Raw genomic sequence first — 17,833 nt, forward strand, 5'->3', positions numbered from 1 at the left:
TGAGTAAGCCAGCCAGCAGATAATAGAATAAAAAGCTGATTTTATTAGAAATATAAAATGTATGTACAAGAGGCGTTGTTCTCTCCTTTGTGACAGCTACAGCCAGATACAGTGTTTGCTAAGATATAATTTCTAGGACATACTAACTTGTACCTTGAACAAAAATTTACAGTCGAAGTCACCAACTTAATACAGGAGCAAAATCCAAAACATCCGAAAGGTTCACTCGAAAATCAACTTGTGCAGGAGTCTACAAAAGAATTTATATAACCTAATTGTGAACCGGACAGCCGAATGACCATCCCTGTAACGGGTCATTTCTTGACAACAGCAACTTTGTTTTGTTTGTCAATGGTATAATGAACAAGACTATACAAAGAAAGCAACTTCAAACTATCATATTTAAATCTGAAAGGTCATCCATTGGAATTTCAAGGCCCATGAAGTCATCATCTTGCAAACCATCTTCATCAATGTTCAGCCATGAACCCAGATCCTGCTCCTGATCATCGAGATCATCAGGCACGCCTAATACATCCATTCCCGGTAACTGTAGATTGGATAAATCAAGAGACTCAGAGTCATCCAATACATCCAAGCCAAACTCATCTTTTGCCTTGACATTGCCACTCTTAGTAAGTTCATTTGACTTTGATACTGAAGGCAACACTGGTTTAGGTTGATCTGACATCTTGCCAACAAGACCATTTACAGACGCAGATAGCTGAGTTGTTTTCTTAGGCTTTGTTTTAGATTTCCTTTCCAGCTTAACATTGGCTAAAGCTGGACGACCTATTTTAGTATTCCCATTTCTAGATATGATCTCTCTGCTGTGTCCCTTTCCATCCCTGTCCCTCTCACTTCTCTTTCCTTTGGCACTACTTGATAGAGAACTACCAATGCCTGATGGGGAACTTGAAGTACCTATAGTACCACCGACATCATCGAGCAATAATTCCCTCTTCTTCACCCTATTTGACCATGTATCTTCTCTACTAGTAGTTTGTTCGGATAAGTGATTCACAGGTGGAAGCACATCCAAGGAGTTAATATCGTGGTTGTCAGCATTTTGACTAAATTGTGAAGGGCTTTTCTGTGAACTCAAGGAACCTGCAAAAGAAACAAAAGATAACAGTCCACAACTGAATCACATCACACTAACACAACAAAAAAGACGGAATAAATCAGAAGGCTGCAAATCCCCACAAAGAACTTTTCCCAAGGGATCATACTGGATGCAAAAAATAAATGTTCAAAGATATAGGGAGCATTAAGCAGATCACAATTATTTTTCCCATAAGGCAACAGAGAAAATACCAGAAAACCTACCTTCCATAGAACGGATGGAGGCATATGGTTTGGTTGATTCACCCTCTGTGGTAGAATCAGCTGGACGTGCACCATTAACATTGGAGGACCTAGAAAGAAACATATCCTTAAATAAGGGCTCGCTGAAGCAACTCTTTCCTGTATCTTCAAATTGATGACATCGTTCTAATGTCCGTTTAACAAATGCCAATGCAGCATGCTTGGCCACTTTGTTACTGGAACTCTTCCCACCAGTGCCATGAGGACCCCAACATGTCTATAAAAAAACAACTGTATTAAATTCCAATCCACCACATATGCAAATAAACTTTCAGAAATAGAATTCCAGCAGCATTTCACCATGTGATAGCCTCAGACATGATAATCAGATGAGGCAAAAACAATTTCCCAAGACAATCTAGATGCCCTCAATCAGAATAATGTTAAATTGAAAAACGAAAGAAAAGAAAGAACTCATGAAATCAAACAGTAAAGAAATTGCAGGAAAAACATATAATGAAAATCAAGATGAATTCACACACACCGAGATCAATGCAGACAGGGAGCACACTTAAATAGTCATCCACCATGGTCAGAATTTTTGGATCAAAAGCTGTTGGTGCAAACTTAGGGACACTCTCCATTTGATATAACAACTTTGGAACTAACAGCAATTCCTATAATTTGCAATATTTTAGATTTTTTTTTTAATTTATCCCACAGACAGAATATCTAAAGAGAAACAAAAGAAGAAATCCTCCATAGAACCATGTGTTTACAGACCTTAACTGCCAATTTTTTTTCACAAGTTGGTTGACGTATGCAGTTTTCTCATAAATTTGTTACAACTTACAAGTACCACTCCTTAATTGAGTCTAAGCAAAGTCTAACCATAACAAGACTTCCAGCAATACACCATGATCCAGTAGGCCTTGTAACTAGGACTTTTAGGGTCCGTTGGTTGGAGGAGTGGAAAAGTAGGAGGATAGAAGAAATTTAGTTTTCTCTCATTTGTGTTTGGTTGAGAGAATGAAAAAATTGCGAGATGGAAAACTTATTTGTTTGGTTGAGAAGAAAAATGAGAGAATGGAAAATGAAGTTAGTATAAATTTACAATTATGTCCCCCATTAAATAAAACAAAAAAGTAACAAATTTTTTATTTAAAAAATTGTGTATGGACACTTCAATTTTTATTTATTTATTAAATAGCACAAGCCAAAGCAAGATGAGCACAAAAAAGAAAAAAAAATTACTGAGCAGCCAAGAAAAGCCAAAAAAAAAAAAAATAGTAGAGAAAACAGAAGAAAAAAAAAGCAAATGGCAAGAACATGCCCAGAAGAATAAGAAGAAGAAAAAGAAAAAAAAAAAAAAAAGGCAAGAACGCAGCCCCAAAAAAAATTTTGGCAAGAACAACGCCCATGTCCACTGTGCACATGGGCATTTTGGTCAGCCCAAATTGAGCTTTTCTCCCCATTTTGGGGAGAAAAATTTTTGGTAGGCCCGGGGAGAAAACACCCCGGCCCCACCACTTATTTTCCCTCCCCCCCTCCCAACTAAACAACCACTTAAAATGCTATCTCTCCACTTTTCTCTTCTAAACACACCCTTAAGGATGGGGCAACATGGCCATAGGTCTTAGCTCCATATCTTATCAAGAATAACAAAGAAAAAGAAAATCCTGTTGCTTAACACTTGTACACTGGCCCAAGATTCCTCATTAATAGATTTAAATCCACTTATGAGCAACAATAGAAACAGGTAACAACTTGGACAAAAACCATAAGGTTTTGACCCATTTCACTGGACATGGTTTTCAATAATAGTTGTCTATAATGACAATCAAACTTGAAGCAAGATTTAAGCTTTAAGGGTTCCTTGAGACCTAGAATATACTGCATTTTTCACTTTCCCAATCCTTTTTTTATTATTTAATTGATGCACCCCCCCCCCCCCCCTTCTCTCTCTATCTCTCTCTCTTAACAGTAGAGATTTTCAACTTAAAGAGAGCAAGGAGGTTTTTTTTTTTTTGGGGGGGGGGGGGGTGTTTGAGGAGAGGTAATCAACAATATTATCCCTCTAAAGAAACACTAAATGGAAACTGATAAGATCATCCTTAGTCGATAATTTTAGGAAACCCTTCCAGTTGTTGATGTTATGTACTTAACAAACATGGACCTGAAGAATTGAGGTGCTCAAACCATTACTATCTCCTATTTTCCTCTTCTTTGTTCTGTATGGTCCAGCATTACACCTACTCTGCTTCCTGGCCCTCACTGGAGTAGTTACAAGAAGTTTTAGGGGCTGCTAATATCAATTTTGCTACAGTTTTATTTTTTTATTTTTTTTTGTCCATCTTTTTTCCTTTTTCCTTTTTCACTGTGTCATTTTAGCTCTTGGTTATGCCCTACCAAAGTCATATAAATATTTTCAAACAAGGAACATGGGAGCTAATTCCAAATTAAAGACAAAAGAGGGGAATACAGAATACTGAACATTAAGAAGATTACCATATACTTCTCATAGGCCATTCTCACAAGTCTGTCAAGGGCACGTTGTTCAAACTCCCTACACAAGAATAGAATGTTTTGTTTGCACCATGATGAACAAAAGCTTAGGTTAAACATAGCATGGAAGATTTTCAGAAAATAAAGCATTAAATCTTACTTTTCTTGAAGATCTTTCATGGCTGAGGAAGACTTCAACAGTCTATCTAGCAAGTCTTTCTTCTTGGAAAACTAGCGCATCAGCAAACACATTCATATGATGAGAATCTTATAAAAAGAATCTAGCTCATTGTAAGATGGAAAGTTCAACTATAAATAATGCCATGATACATGCGAAATGAATATTCATTTTCCATTTCCAACTCCATTTTTTTTCCCATTATAAATACATTTACTTGAATTTTTTTTCAACTAAATTAGGCATGGACATATATCCACTACATAGGCTAATCCATACTAACCATGAGCGGACAGGAGGTTGTAAATGAACACAATAAAGAAGGGCGAGCATAAAGGCTTTTGTGATGGTTCAAATAAGGAGAGTGACCCACTATCACCACTTTTATTTGTTCTAGTGATGGAGGTGTTGAGTACAATACTCTCAAAAGCTGTAGAAGGGCGGTTTATTCAGGGGGAGGAAGGGAAAGTGAGCCTCTGATGATTTCACTTCTCTTGCTTGCAGATGACATGGTGATTCGGTGTGGGAATGATCTAGAAGAGATTGGCTATTTGGAGTTCTGTAGTGTTTTAAAACTCTCTTTGGGTTAAAAATTAATTTAAGCAAATCCAAAATTGTTCCCACTGGAGAAGTTCCAACAATATCAGTCTTGGCTGAGATTCTTGGTTGTAAGATATTGACTCTACCTATGAAATAATTGGGACTACCATTGGGGACTAGTTATAAGTTCAAAGCAATATGGGACCCAATTCTGGAAAAGATGGAAAGGAAGTTGGATGGTAGGAAGAAGCTTTATTTTCCAACTTCATTTCACTTAAGGGTAAACTCTCCAACAACTTACCCACTTATTTCCTTAGGAGATGAGGTTAAGTTTTCCTAAGTGAATTGGACGACAATCTATAAGCCAATTCAATACAGTGGACTGGGAATCCGAAGCCTCATGTGATTTAACAGTGCTTTTCTGGGAAAAAAGTTGCGGTGGGTATCCTACAGGCTATGGATATTGATACATTATGGAAAACCATGGTGGCTACAAGATTTGGCAATATATTGGGAGGGTGGACTTCAGGGGTCTTAAAGGTCTCTTTTGGAAACATATTCGAAATGGGTGGGGGAAATTCACTGCTTTTATTGGGATTGAGGTCAGTAGTGGCTAGACTTATGGTGTGGGGATGTCATTCTTAAGGAGGCCTTTCCGGCACGTCGAATAACTCAGAATGAAGAGGCTTCTGTAACAGACCATATGAATTGGACTAATGGTGTTGTGCATTGGGATGTTTTGTTTATCTGGGTTGTTCATGATTAGAAGTTGGGGATTCTACAATCATTTTTGGCTCTTCTCAAGTCCGCCAAGTTTACTAGGGATAGGGAAGACCAGATGTGCTGGATCCATTAGGAGTGGTGTTTTTGCAGTCAGGTCATATTATCAGGCTATTACTCCTGGTAGTTCACAAAACATTTTGTGGAAAAGTATTTGGAAGGTCAAGGTTCCTACTAAAAGTAATTTTTTCCACTTGGACAGCAGCTAGGGGGAAAATTCTATAAATAATCTTCAGAGGCCTCATATTTGAACTGTCAAGTGATGTTGCACGTGCAAGAACAGTGGGGAGACTACAGACCATTTCCTTCTTCATTGTGCTTGCGCACAATTTACTCTCTTTGGTTTTGTATGTTTGGTATACAATGGGATTTGCTCAGGAGGGTAGTGGATTTTCAGGCTTGCCAGAAAGGGAGTTATGGTCAACATTGTTTTGTGGATATATGGGATGGTCATTCCCTTATGTGCTATGTGGACTATTTGGCAGGAAGAAACCAGCCTACTTTTGAAGGGGTAAAACATTCATTTTTGGAGCTAAAATAGTTTTTTGTACCACCTATGTATGGTGAAGGCTGCATTCAGTGGTCAATCATTTTCCCCCTTGGATGAACTTCTAATCTATGTGATTTCCGATAAATATTGTGGTATCCCTAGTACACTACCTGTGTAAAAGGGGAGCCTGACTGTTTCGAATACTTGATAAAATTTACCTAAAAAAATAAAAAAGGTACCAAATACCTGTCCTTGGGACTTCTCTTCTAATCTACTGATTTCGTCACTGATTCCTTCATCCTCAATCTGTGCCATGTCAGGCTGAATAACAAAGAACATGCAATCAACATACTACAGTTAAAACACCTCAATAACAAAGGTAAAAGAGCATGATATAAAGCATTCCAGCATAACTAGGAAAAAAGAAAACCCCATAGCCCCTAGGCCCCCTACACCATCACACCCCCCCAAACAACACAAAAAATCAGACAGAGAGCAGAAGCTTCAAGGGGACATATCAGAACAAGAGTAGAAGCTTAAGGGGACAGCTTTTTCATAATGATACAGAAATCAAACATTTGATATATATATATAAGCAGCCAATAACTGTCAAAATAATTTCTGAGATCATATTTAATAAATAAAAAATACCCACCATCTAATGGAACAAAAGAGAATGTAAAATTAGTACTAGAGTGCTGGTAGAAGTGAACTTACCACAGGTTCTGGAAAAATACCAAGACTTTGAATCTCCAGAAGAAGTTTGTCATTTATATGCATATTATCATACTGATATTCTGAACAGCCCAAGCTAGGCATCAATGTTTGATCTGAATGTAAACCATTTGGAGAATGACCAAAGTTTGAGTTCATCCCCGTGTTCAGGAAGCCCACCATATCACTTTCGGGTTCATCGTGCTCCATCTTTCCAGTTATCCTATAGCCGTTAAAGGCAGTAGGCCCAGCAAACTGAAAGTTAATTAATGACTGGTGGTTCAAACTATTTGATTCCAAATCTCCATCCATCTCATACGCACTAAATTTTAGGTCTTCAATTCCATTAATACAATCCTCCTCAGAAATGAGAGCTGCTATGAGTCTCTGACATAAAGGAATCACACTATGATCCCCTGTACCTGGTACTAACTGTTCTGCAAGAAGTTCGATGCTTCTTGCTTCAGTAGCAGGCTCCATCTCTCTCTCATGTTCAATAAACCCAAATCCTTTAGGAACAGTACTGCAGCCATTAACATTAGAATGAACTGGGCTTGATGTAGGAACCAAGTAATCAAGCTTTCCCTGACAAATTAAACGAAAAAAATATATATATATATATTATAATTGCTCTTAAATATGAAAGGATTTTAACTAAGAAAACTACGACACTCCAAACTATATATAGATAGACAGATGAAGACCATACCTTAATTTGCACTATTCAGAAACCACAAAAATTTTAAAACATTATACTCCAAACTACATGAAAAAACTTTTTAAAAAAACTTTAAGTGACCAAGAAATATGACACTGGCTTAAAAAAACAGTACTTAAACATGTAGCTAGTAAGCTTCAAATTCATTATAAAAAGTTTAAAAAAAAAAAAAATGTGTTTCAATTCTCAATATTAGGTTCAAGGCTCTAAGAGTTGATACTCACGGACTTAATAATACAACCTTAGTGCAGTGATACAACTTCATATAATAAAACAAATAAACAAAAGAATAAATAGTAAACTATAAAAAAAAATAATAATAAATAAAGAAGATGGGGAAGGGAGAAGATAAAAGGACAAAAACAGTAAAATACAAGATAGAAAAACATGAAGAACTCCAAATTGGCAAAAACAAAATCACTTATATGCACGTAACCATTTTTCTTTATGTCATTTGAATATCCTATGATTAACAAAGACTGCATCCACAAATCTGAATAGAGCAAGTAAATCTGCCAAAGCAACTACAATGTAAAGAATTCTTTTTGTCTGATTTTAGGGTAAATATCAGGTTGCTTGTTAATTAATTAAAACAACAAATGGATTTCTGATCCAATAAATCATAGAAACGAACACTAAAACCTGATAAGTTTCCACCAAGTCAAAGAGATAACTTGTTATATGAAATGCAATTATGCTGCCAACTTTACCTATACCACTTTTTTTTAACACAGTGAAAACAAAGTCCACAAGATATGATTATATATCTGATATAAAATTAGCAATAAAAAGGGTGGGCCATTACTTGTTGCTTTAAGAAAGCAATGTCAGCATCAGATATAAATCCAAAAAGTGACTCCATCTGCTTCCAAAAGGGGCTAGAAAAGGCACGAGCTGCAGCGACAATCAAATCAATTAACCCACAACTACAAGTATTTTGGCAACAAGATGAATGCAAAATTTTCAGTGAGAACAATACCAGGATTAATGACAGCAGTTGCCGCAGCCAATAGCTCCTCATGCCCGTCATCTGACCCAACTAAATAAAATAAAACCAAAAGTGATTAAGAGGAAAATAAATAAATAACCACAGAAACTTAAGGGTTTATAAATGTTCTCTAAAACAGTTGTAGTTCAACTACCGAGAAAATCTGCTGCATTGATCGCTGTATGCTTTTGACGAGCATACGGCTTACGGTCAGAAAGTTTTCTAGTTGGTGGACGACCTGCCTTGCTGAATGAAAGATTTCATAAAACTATTAGACATCAATCCAAGTGGCCCAATATTGTTAGACAACAAATTTGGGAGAAATTTATTAGACAACCAGAATAAAAGATATTCGATGAAAATGTCTAACCTTTCAGTCTTATCAAGACCAAGCCTGGCACTCCTAAGCTGTTTTGCTGTTCCAACATTACCAGGCTTCTCAACTGTCATTGGCATGAGAGATCTTGTGGAAGTAAAACCACGCCCAGTTCTCCCTTGTCTTCGAACACTATCTCCAATTTCTTCCCCAGTAATTGGCTTGTTCTTTCTTGACGGCAGGACCAAAGCAGACGCCTTTTGTACATTCTGCCCAACCTTCTCATCTATCTCATCAGACTTTTTGCACTTATCCCTGGATTTAGTTTCCACAGCCCCTGACTCCTCACTTTCAGATAAGGCGGCTGAAGACAAGGTTTCACCTTTTAATTTCACTTGTTGAGGAGAACTGCCAGGCATGCGTCTAGCAAATCCCAACCCAATGTCATTACCAACAACATCAGATCCAGTATCCAGAGCAGGAGTTTCATCATTACTCGAAACTATAGGAACAAGATTTTTTCTTCTTGCAGTACGGGAGATCTTCTGTGGCCTCTGACCAGCCCAATGGGCTACAGGTGGGGATGAAGACTGTGTTGAGGCCATTCGTTTGCGATTATTGGATCCAACAGCAGCAGGGGGCTTGTTTGTGCAATTAGATAGTTCCCAGTCATTAGGAACATTCGCTCTCTGGACAACAGGGGACAACTTTGGTGCAACACCAGAACCTGATCTTGGAGCCCGAACAGATGCATTCATTTTCGCATTCGAAGTAGGACTAGCTGAATTAAAATCATCACGAATTGTCCTGAGCATTGCACAATGCAAAGAAAATGAAAATTATTATTAAGAAAACAAAAAACGAAAGAGTCAAAAAAAAATGGGGCTTTCAATATCAAACTAAAGGCTCCTCCAACTGAAAAGAATGGAACAGAAGCCTCCAAAGAAGAAAATTATTTTCATAAGAAACAATTGCAATTATAATATGGTCAAGAAGACAAAGTGACAAAAACTCAAGAAAATAAGGATGCTATACATACTTATTAATAGCTCTAATGTTCACCCTTTCCTTATCTGAACCAATAGGACGATCTCTCCTATCATTGATCAGGGGACTATTGTCGGCATCAGTCCTAGGGACAGATGAACGCATGCCAAAGCCAGTCTGTTGAGAGTTACCATCTGATTTTCCAACTCCAACAACTCCATTAGGGACTCCTGGCCTATATAAAGACACATTTCAATATTACCTCTCAAATAAAGAATTATTAATGATAAAACTTACCAAAAAAAAAGAGTTATAAATGATAATTATTAAAATTAAAATTAATTAAAGTTTGTTTCATAAAATGACAGTCAATTCCTCCCCCCCAAAAAAGAGACTTAAATGTTCAAAGAAATGTCACTTGAAACAGATGCCCTTACATCTAAGTTTCCCCTACACTTACTTAATTCTTTGTGATAGGGTAGCCTTTACCCCTCTATACTACAAGGCTAAATGCTCAAGAAAAGTACTCTTTCATTCTTCACAATTCAAATTATGGGCTTGATTCTAATTAAAACTTGCAGAAAGTTAACCAATCAGCATTGCTAGGCCAAAAAAGAAAATACACAATATCTAAACAGAGATTTGTATCCTTAACATCAAGTGCTTTCACCTTTTAAACAGTATGTGAATATGATATAATAGACAAAGTGTCAGTTTCTGGATATTTTGAAATATAAAAATGAATATTGTAAGTTCAAAATTGCAAATATATTTTCCTGTACTTCATTAAACTTTGAGTCCTATAAACCAAATATGCATCCATAAGGCAATAGTTGCGTGCCTCATGCAATGAGGTGAAACCAAAGGTGTACTAACCATTAATATCACGCATTGAGGTGTTTTCCTTAACTTTTTACCTTGAGTGTAGCCTATATAAGGATAATACAGCATTGAATGATGACACAGAAAAAATAATAAATGACTTTGAATAAAAAAGAATGAAACCCAAAAAAAAAATATTTACCATTTATGCGTGTCTTTACTTGCCCTCTTGCCTAGCTAATTCATTACTACTTTAACAAGATGCTAATTTGTACTTCCTTACTACTCTCAATGTTGGCAGTAAACCTATCTGTTAAACCATAAAAATTAAGAATAACATCCAACTAAACCTACATGGTGTAAAAACCTCAGATGCATAAAGCAGAAACTTTACCCCTTTTAAAAGTTTATATCTCCTAAGAAGAATAAGAGTATGTACTATTTATTGAGGAATATACAGAAAGGAAAAAAAAAAAAAGATAATAGAAGAGAGAAACAATGCAATTACAGTATAAGGAACATCATCTTTATCAACAATCATATCTACCCCCCACAATATTTTTTAAGTGGAGGCTTCAACATATGGACACAAGTTTATCGGCCATGAACAGCATTCTTTAGTTTTTATGCTATTCAGTAAAGGCTCTTAATGATTACAGAGGACACCTGTATCCTACAAAGTGCTACTTGTTACCAAATTTCTCTCAGGGAAAAAATAAATAAATAAAAAATACAACAAAATGGCAACTAAAAGAACCTGCATTGCCAAGCGGGTACTCTTAATAGATGTAATTATTAGAATAGTCACTATGAGATGTATGAATACTAGTAAGAAGTCAAACCTGAAACCATGGGATTCATTACTCAACCTCGACCGGGCATCAGCAACAGGTCTTTGCTGTATTCCCTGTTTAGGTTCCCGGTAACCATCAATTGGTTTAGTTGACGTTGTACTTGGAGAAACATCTGGCTTAATACCAGAACGCTTCTTCTTCATTTTTGTCTTTTCCCAACCATCAACACCAATATTTAATGATCGATCCTCAGCCTGAACTGCACCACTAGTTGCAAGCCTTAGCATTTCTCTGTCCCTATCTATAGCCCCAGATGGCCTGACAATGGCATTACTCTGCACATCCATCTAGATTTATCAGAGTCTATGTCAGACACCTCTTAGAGGAATAATAACTCAGGCAATGGGCATGTCACGCAAAACTTTAGGTAGACCAAATAAAAACATATAGAGCAAGAAAATCCAGCATGCCACCAAATGCATAATATAATATAAGAACAATAACCTGAACAGGTGCACAAACACATACATATAATGTAAGAAACTACAAAGTAAATAAGTTACCTGCTAGAACTGAAATGAATAATATAAACAACAATAAATACCATATCATCTCACACAATCTAGAGAAGAAAAAAAAAAAGGTTCAAACTATGTAATAACTGTAATGGGAAAATTTAACTGAAAGAGAGCTTTCACATTATATGTCAGTAATGTATATATACATAAACACAGTTGTCAAAATGTGAATCATATTATGAATCAGTTTTATTTTATTTTTTTCATGTATCATATCATGTATCGTAAGATACACAAACACCTAAAAAAAGTATAAATAAATATATATATATATATATATATATATATAACGTATATTCATTATAAATTTTGAATATATTTTCAACTAATGACTAATTTAATTATTAATTATGTAATAATATTTATCAAAACTAACTAAACAAATCAAATTAAAATGTGTTTATAACATCCATGTTCAAATTGATTTGTAATATATAACATATGAGCTAAAATAATAATTTTTTTCTCATCATATTCGTCATCTTTCCCAATCAATTCCATCTAATTCAATGGTATCATCATTTTGCAAAATTATTTCTTCATTGACATTTTCTTCCTTATCATCAACATTTACTATTTTTTCATTTTCTTTTGTTTTAATTATTATTTTTATATCAAGGCATTCTAGCTTCTTAACAGACAACTCAAAAATGAAAATCTAAGAGAAACTTAGAACTTTAAAATAGAAGAACAATCTGGGGAACCCCAAATCCGAGACCAATCAAAAAGAGTAAGAGCAAACAAATCCTTCAAATGATCCAAGGAGCTCTCCCTATCTTCAAAAGTAAGACTATTCCACTCCTTCAAAACTTATAACAAACATAAGATATAACAAAAATAAAAACTAATTATATTTTCATTTAATACCTTATTCATGGAACAGAAATGCAAATATGAAAGTGAAGTGTCAAGTGACTAGTCCAAATTTTTATTACGCTCAATCAAATAGCCCAATAATTTTATGTTAAAAACAATTCTAACTTGTTAACTTGAATTAAAGCATAAATTTTAACAGAAAACTGTATTGTGCGATTTTACAATATGACACAATTCATACGATGTATTGTACAATTCATGAGCATGTTCAATACTTATCAACGAAACGATACAGTACTTTTTCACTCAATACGATACGTATCGAGTATTGTAAGATACTAAAAATTATGAAAAAACTTAAAAAATCATGCTATCCACAAGAACTGTAACGTCATATGGTGATCGTCAAAAGGCAGCAACAAACAGAAATCAAAACATAATAAGGAAAAACTTAGGTGCAGTTCCATAAGTGTGGTACATTAGATTCCCCAATTTAATTCAAACACATGATTGCGTTGACCCATAAAAAAAAATAGTGTCATCTTTTCCAAGGACAATTAAATTCAACTCATCTATGTGTTTAAATTTAATTGGGAAACCTAATGTACTACACCTAAGGTATTGTGTCTAAGTTTTACCCAAAAATAATCCAAAAACCAATATGATAATTATAATAATTGTTGCAAGTTAATTAAATGAGATATTCATCCAAATTAACATACCCTCACATCCAGCAAAGAAGTTCGAGTGCGCTTGTTTGGGACAGCATTTTTAGTCCTTTCTTCAGGTTTTTGCTGCTCAAGTTCAAAACCACTGGCGATGGCATGACTCTGAATTCCAATCTTACCTACATTTGTCCCCAAGACGGACCGATCATTTGATAACACACTAGACCGGTCATTAGAGAAACCATCTGATCGGGATCTCTTCTTTGATGGTATGCTTGGGAAAAATTTGTTAAATACAGATAAGGCTTCATTGAAAATTTTCATACGTTCCCTGTTAAATATTACAATGTTATAACTAGTTACAACTCCGATCTAAAATGCAAAGTATATAAAAACTACCTCGCCTTGACAGAGCATTCACGAAGACCAGTCTTTGCTCGTTTGATTTCGTCTGCTAATGGGGATGGCAGCAGCTTGCCTTTCGAATAAGCAGATGGAGAATCATCTGGTGAAATGCCAAGTGCAACACTAACATGTCGTTTAAACTCCACTTGGCGCATAGACTTATAATCTGCAACCACTGTCTTCGGATCAAAACGCATGCATTGGAAGAAGCTCAGCACGTCTCCTTGTGTCACTGTGGAACTGCTTCTAGACATGTTTGGAAGAGATGACAGAATTGGATTCTCCATGTTCTCACGAAAGCTGCCCGATCTATCCAATTGAGCAGCTATGTGGGATCCACGCTGCCCACTGGTGTATAATGGTCTATCCGGGCTACTAGAAGGCAAATCAAACTTGCTAGATGTTGCCATTGCATTAATTTCCACACATCCACTGTGTCACAAACCCAGAAAACACAGTGGTGCATGACAAATTTGAGATAATATAGCACATAAAGGCTGAATTTATGCTACTAACAATGACCAGCTGATCCAGACAGTTCTCCTGCAATGGAGAAACCATATGCAAATTACATAACATATGTAGAGGCTTCACATCTTATGTTCCTTAATGCTTGTAACACATATATAACTTGAAATTAAAAGTAGATTGAAGGTCCAGATGAATCACTAATAGTTCGTGACAAAACATGTTTGAGCATGCACATGTGTGCATCTCTTTGTGGATACATACAATAAAATAAACCAATATGCATGAACTATAGAACTCTAAAATCTATAATATTCACCCATTTTCACACTTTTGAGATCCAAAACAGAAGGTACTATAACATCCTCCATAGAGAAAAGATTATTTTTTTGTACAGATGAACAACTTTGTCAATAAAGTGGATGGATGAAGCCCCCACAAAACGAAACTGCTATTTATTAATTTGTTTCAGTTGGTGTTACCTCTAGCTTCTACAAATTCATTTCTTCTATATTTTCTTGTACTGCCACCTGTTCATCTCAACGCACTCTATGCTTTTTGGTAAGTAAGATTTAGTCCCAAGGAGAGGAGAAAGGGGAGATTTGAACTAATGACCTCCGCTTCATGAGGCGTGGTCCCCAGTCAATTATGCTATCACTTGGGATTACACTCTTTTCTGTACGTTTTTTTCTTTAAGCATGTCATTTCCTTGGTCAAGGAAATTTAATTGCATCTCTCCATTGTTCTGACTAACTAGTATCCATGAATTGCAAAGCCTCATGATCTAAGTATCTCCCAAAATTATCAATTAGGATCAGAATGTTTATGCTCCAGTGATTTCATAGTCTTTGCAAGCTTGTTTGAAGATTTTGCCAATCAAAGTAAGCCAACATATCTTTAGGAGAAAAAAAAAATTAACAAGCTACTGGTCAAAAACTAAGTATAAATGTCCTAATATTTCCTTATCCTCAGTGAGGAACAAGAAAAAAGTGACATGAATTACAATCTTCCTTGAAAACTTAAGCAACTAGCCCCTGCTAAAATTACACGCAGAGAAGTGTTCAATCATTAATGCAATGGGTTGTCATAATTATAAATTTCAATTAAGAATAATATAATCCATTTTTATATGCAACATAATACATAATCAAGTTCAGACACAAGGACTTACATGCTGCATTAACAACAAAGTGAATCAACAACCTGGACTCCAACCTTGAACTGTTTTATAATAATTAAGATTGCCAATTTACAACCCATGCCCCCTCCCGAGTAAGGACTGCATAGAGAGAGCAAGAATAACAAACAATTGTGCATTTGATTAATATCAGTCACAAAAAAATCCAACTTTGCTAATACTCAGGAATAAGGATCCTCCCCCATTTACTTGTGAAATTAATGGATTCCATTTTATGATGAAGACTTAGCTGTCACAATACTAAAGGTGTAAATAATGCAACATCATTTAACATCAGATATTATCCTTTAGATGGTCGATTGAGATTTTACATGACGTGACATCAGATAAACTTTTAGATTTGTCAAAATTACACTTTATCCTAAAATGGGCAGAAAAGCAAAATGGCTTTCTTAAATAGAGTAGTTAGTAAACTAAGTTTATATAATAAATAAATAAAAATAAAATTTTTAAAAGGGACATATATGATATTGCCCGCACCCAAACAATGGCTGAAATTTTACTTGCACATGAAATAAACTTACATGGTAAAACTGTCACGACTGACATAGCTGGTCATACTCTTTTAATTTAAGGTAAAAATTATTGGATTAAGATCCTTTCGTTCGTATGGATCTACTTCACGGTTTCAAATTAAATATTACAAATCTAAACGTATATCTAGACCACCTCATTTAAACGTCATCACCTTTTAAATGACGTAACAGCATGCACACTGTTAGACCCAATTAGAAAGAAACAAATTATAAATAAATATGTGTGTGTGTGTGTGAACAAAAAATGGACTCTCCATTTCACTTGAAATGAAGACGATCCATGTCCAAAATTACCACCATTGAAACATTAATTCCAAAAGCAACTTTCCAAAATCACTTGAATAACTTTCTGTAAATACCAGCCAGTAGGGGTAACAATTTTTTCAAATTACATTCCTCTGTATAAAAATAATATTTCTAAAAAAAAAAAACCCACTCTTTTATTTTGTCTGTTATTTCTCTGAAGTTCACTTTCTCAGTTAAATTATTCACCATTAAATTTTCCACCAATGACACAACATAAATTTTCCTCTATTATATCATTCTAATTAAAAATAATTAAAATAAATAAAAAAACACACACACACAAATTAAATATACTGACACATAAATTTGGCTACTATAAGCTTAAAATTACTGTTTCTTCTTAATTATTCGATTTGTGTCTCAATCTCAGTTCATCAAACATAACCTAAGAGAAAAATCGCAAACAAAAAAGGAAACCCTAGAAGTTGAATCACAAGCAAAAACCCAGAAAAGGAAACCAAAATCCATCTTCAATTACCCAAAAATAAAAAAAATAAATAAAAACTTAGAGCAAACCACAAAAAATAAAACCCTAGAAATTAAATCAGCATAGATTTTTTAAAAAATAAATTAAAAATAAAAATAAAAATAAAAAAAAGAAAATTGTATACCTTTTGAATTGTGGTATCAGTGTAGGTGCTCGCTACGATTGAGAGATTTAGGGAAAATTTAAGAGTTAATTTAGGTTTTGAATTTGGTATTTTTGAGGTTTGTTTTATGAGTTGGAGTTCGAAATCGAAGGTTCGTACAAACAAGCCATGGAGGACGAAGCACCCTGTGTTTTGATCGGCAATGAATTTGGGCTGTGTCCGAATTGCCGTTTTTGCCCATGTTTTGTTTTCTTTCGGATTTTTTAGCTACTTTTTAAGTAGGGGTATTTTGGGAATAACGCTAAAAGTGTTGAGCCGGCTTAAATGAAATCCAGCTTCAAGTTTATACTACCAAATCAATATTTTTTTTTTTTTTTTTGTATTTTTTAAGGTTGTATGTAGTAAGAGAAATGATTGTCTGGTATTACTCGGTTTGATTAAAACAAAACAAAACAAAAAAGAGTGAAATGATTGTTCGATTTGTAACAATATGAGCAATTATTGATGTTAATTAAATTCCTTTAAAAAATTCACATTAATTAAGGATGTTTTCAACTATTCATTAGGGTAGAAATTTAGTATTCCCGACATTTTTGTTGGTTTTTGATAAATTCCCGAGATTTATAATTTTTGTGAATATCTCTATTTAGAATTTTAACTTCTTGATTTTAGTTCAGAAATATTTCTTCTAACATATTTTGTTTTCTTGATAATTATTATATTGTAATGAGGTATGTGTACATTATATTGTTGTGATAAGTACTTGAAAATTTTGTTTAGCAATGACTAAATGCATTGGTTTTCATATTTAAAAGGTATAGTTCAATTTCCTTCTAAAAAGAAAAAAAAAATACAGTTCACTATATGATACTGCGATTACTAAATGAGTATATATAAATATATATAAATTTATTTTAAACATATGATATACATCTAAATATACCCTCTTACAAATTTATAATTGATATGACTTAATATTGTCAACTATTAAAAAAAAACCTTAAATTTTCATGGAGTAAAAGAATCAAAAGTGGTGGTTTGATTATGAGTAATAGTGATAGAGGTCACGTGGTTTTGTGCAATAGACAACAAAAACTGGTTTTGATGGTAGTCATGAACTTTTTGATT

The 17,833-nt window shown here is 34.6% G+C and overlaps 1 protein-coding gene across 3 annotated transcripts; it reads right to left on the minus strand.

Moving 5' to 3' along the window:
- Positions 1 to 20: 20 nt before the first annotated feature.
- LOC142608769 (uncharacterized) lies at positions 21 to 16,918 on the minus strand. 3 transcript variants are annotated; one of them, XM_075780457.1, is made up of 16 exons: positions 16,727 to 16,918; positions 15,247 to 15,354; positions 13,602 to 14,150; positions 13,257 to 13,533; positions 11,189 to 11,487; positions 9,577 to 9,759; positions 8,592 to 9,344; positions 8,376 to 8,467; positions 8,213 to 8,272; positions 8,039 to 8,127; positions 6,519 to 7,100; positions 6,048 to 6,122; positions 3,974 to 4,044; positions 3,817 to 3,874; positions 1,330 to 1,585; positions 21 to 1,110 (listed from the first exon to the last, which is right to left on the minus strand). In XM_075780457.1, exons 3-16 carry the CDS (start codon positions 14,015 to 14,017, stop codon positions 389 to 391), a joined length of 3,933 nt encoding a protein of 1,310 aa, XP_075636572.1. In that variant the 5' UTR covers positions 14,018 to 14,150; positions 15,247 to 15,354; positions 16,727 to 16,918; the 3' UTR covers positions 21 to 388. The 3 variants fall into 3 exon arrangements, with proteins under 3 accessions (XP_075636572.1, XP_075636567.1, XP_075636577.1); XM_075780452.1 differs by lacking the exon at positions 15,247 to 15,354; XM_075780462.1 differs by lacking the exon at positions 15,247 to 15,354 and having other exon boundaries at positions 11,189 to 11,475; positions 16,727 to 16,917.
- Positions 16,919 to 17,833: the final 915 nt, after the last annotated feature.

This window comes from Castanea sativa, chromosome 1, assembly GCF_040712315.1.
Source record: "Castanea sativa cultivar Marrone di Chiusa Pesio chromosome 1, ASM4071231v1".
NCBI classification, from domain to species: domain Eukaryota; kingdom Viridiplantae; phylum Streptophyta; class Magnoliopsida; order Fagales; family Fagaceae; genus Castanea; species Castanea sativa.

What these genes read in the sequence shown, in the direction of transcription:
- LOC142608769 (XM_075780452.1), bottom strand. Translation starts at nt 14,017, where the DNA reads ATGGCAACATCTAGCAAGTTTGATTTGCCTTCTAGTAGCCCGGATAGA. An exon ending in TTGCTTTCTTAAAGCAACAA is followed by an intron (nt 7,101 to 8,038) that starts GTAATGGCCCAC and finishes TTAATTTGTCAG; the next exon opens with GGAAAGCTTGATTACTTGGT. An exon ending in AAGAGAAGTCCCAAGGACAG is followed by an intron (nt 4,045 to 6,047) that starts GTATTTGGTACC and finishes CTGATGCGCTAG; the next exon opens with TTTTCCAAGAAGAAAGACTT.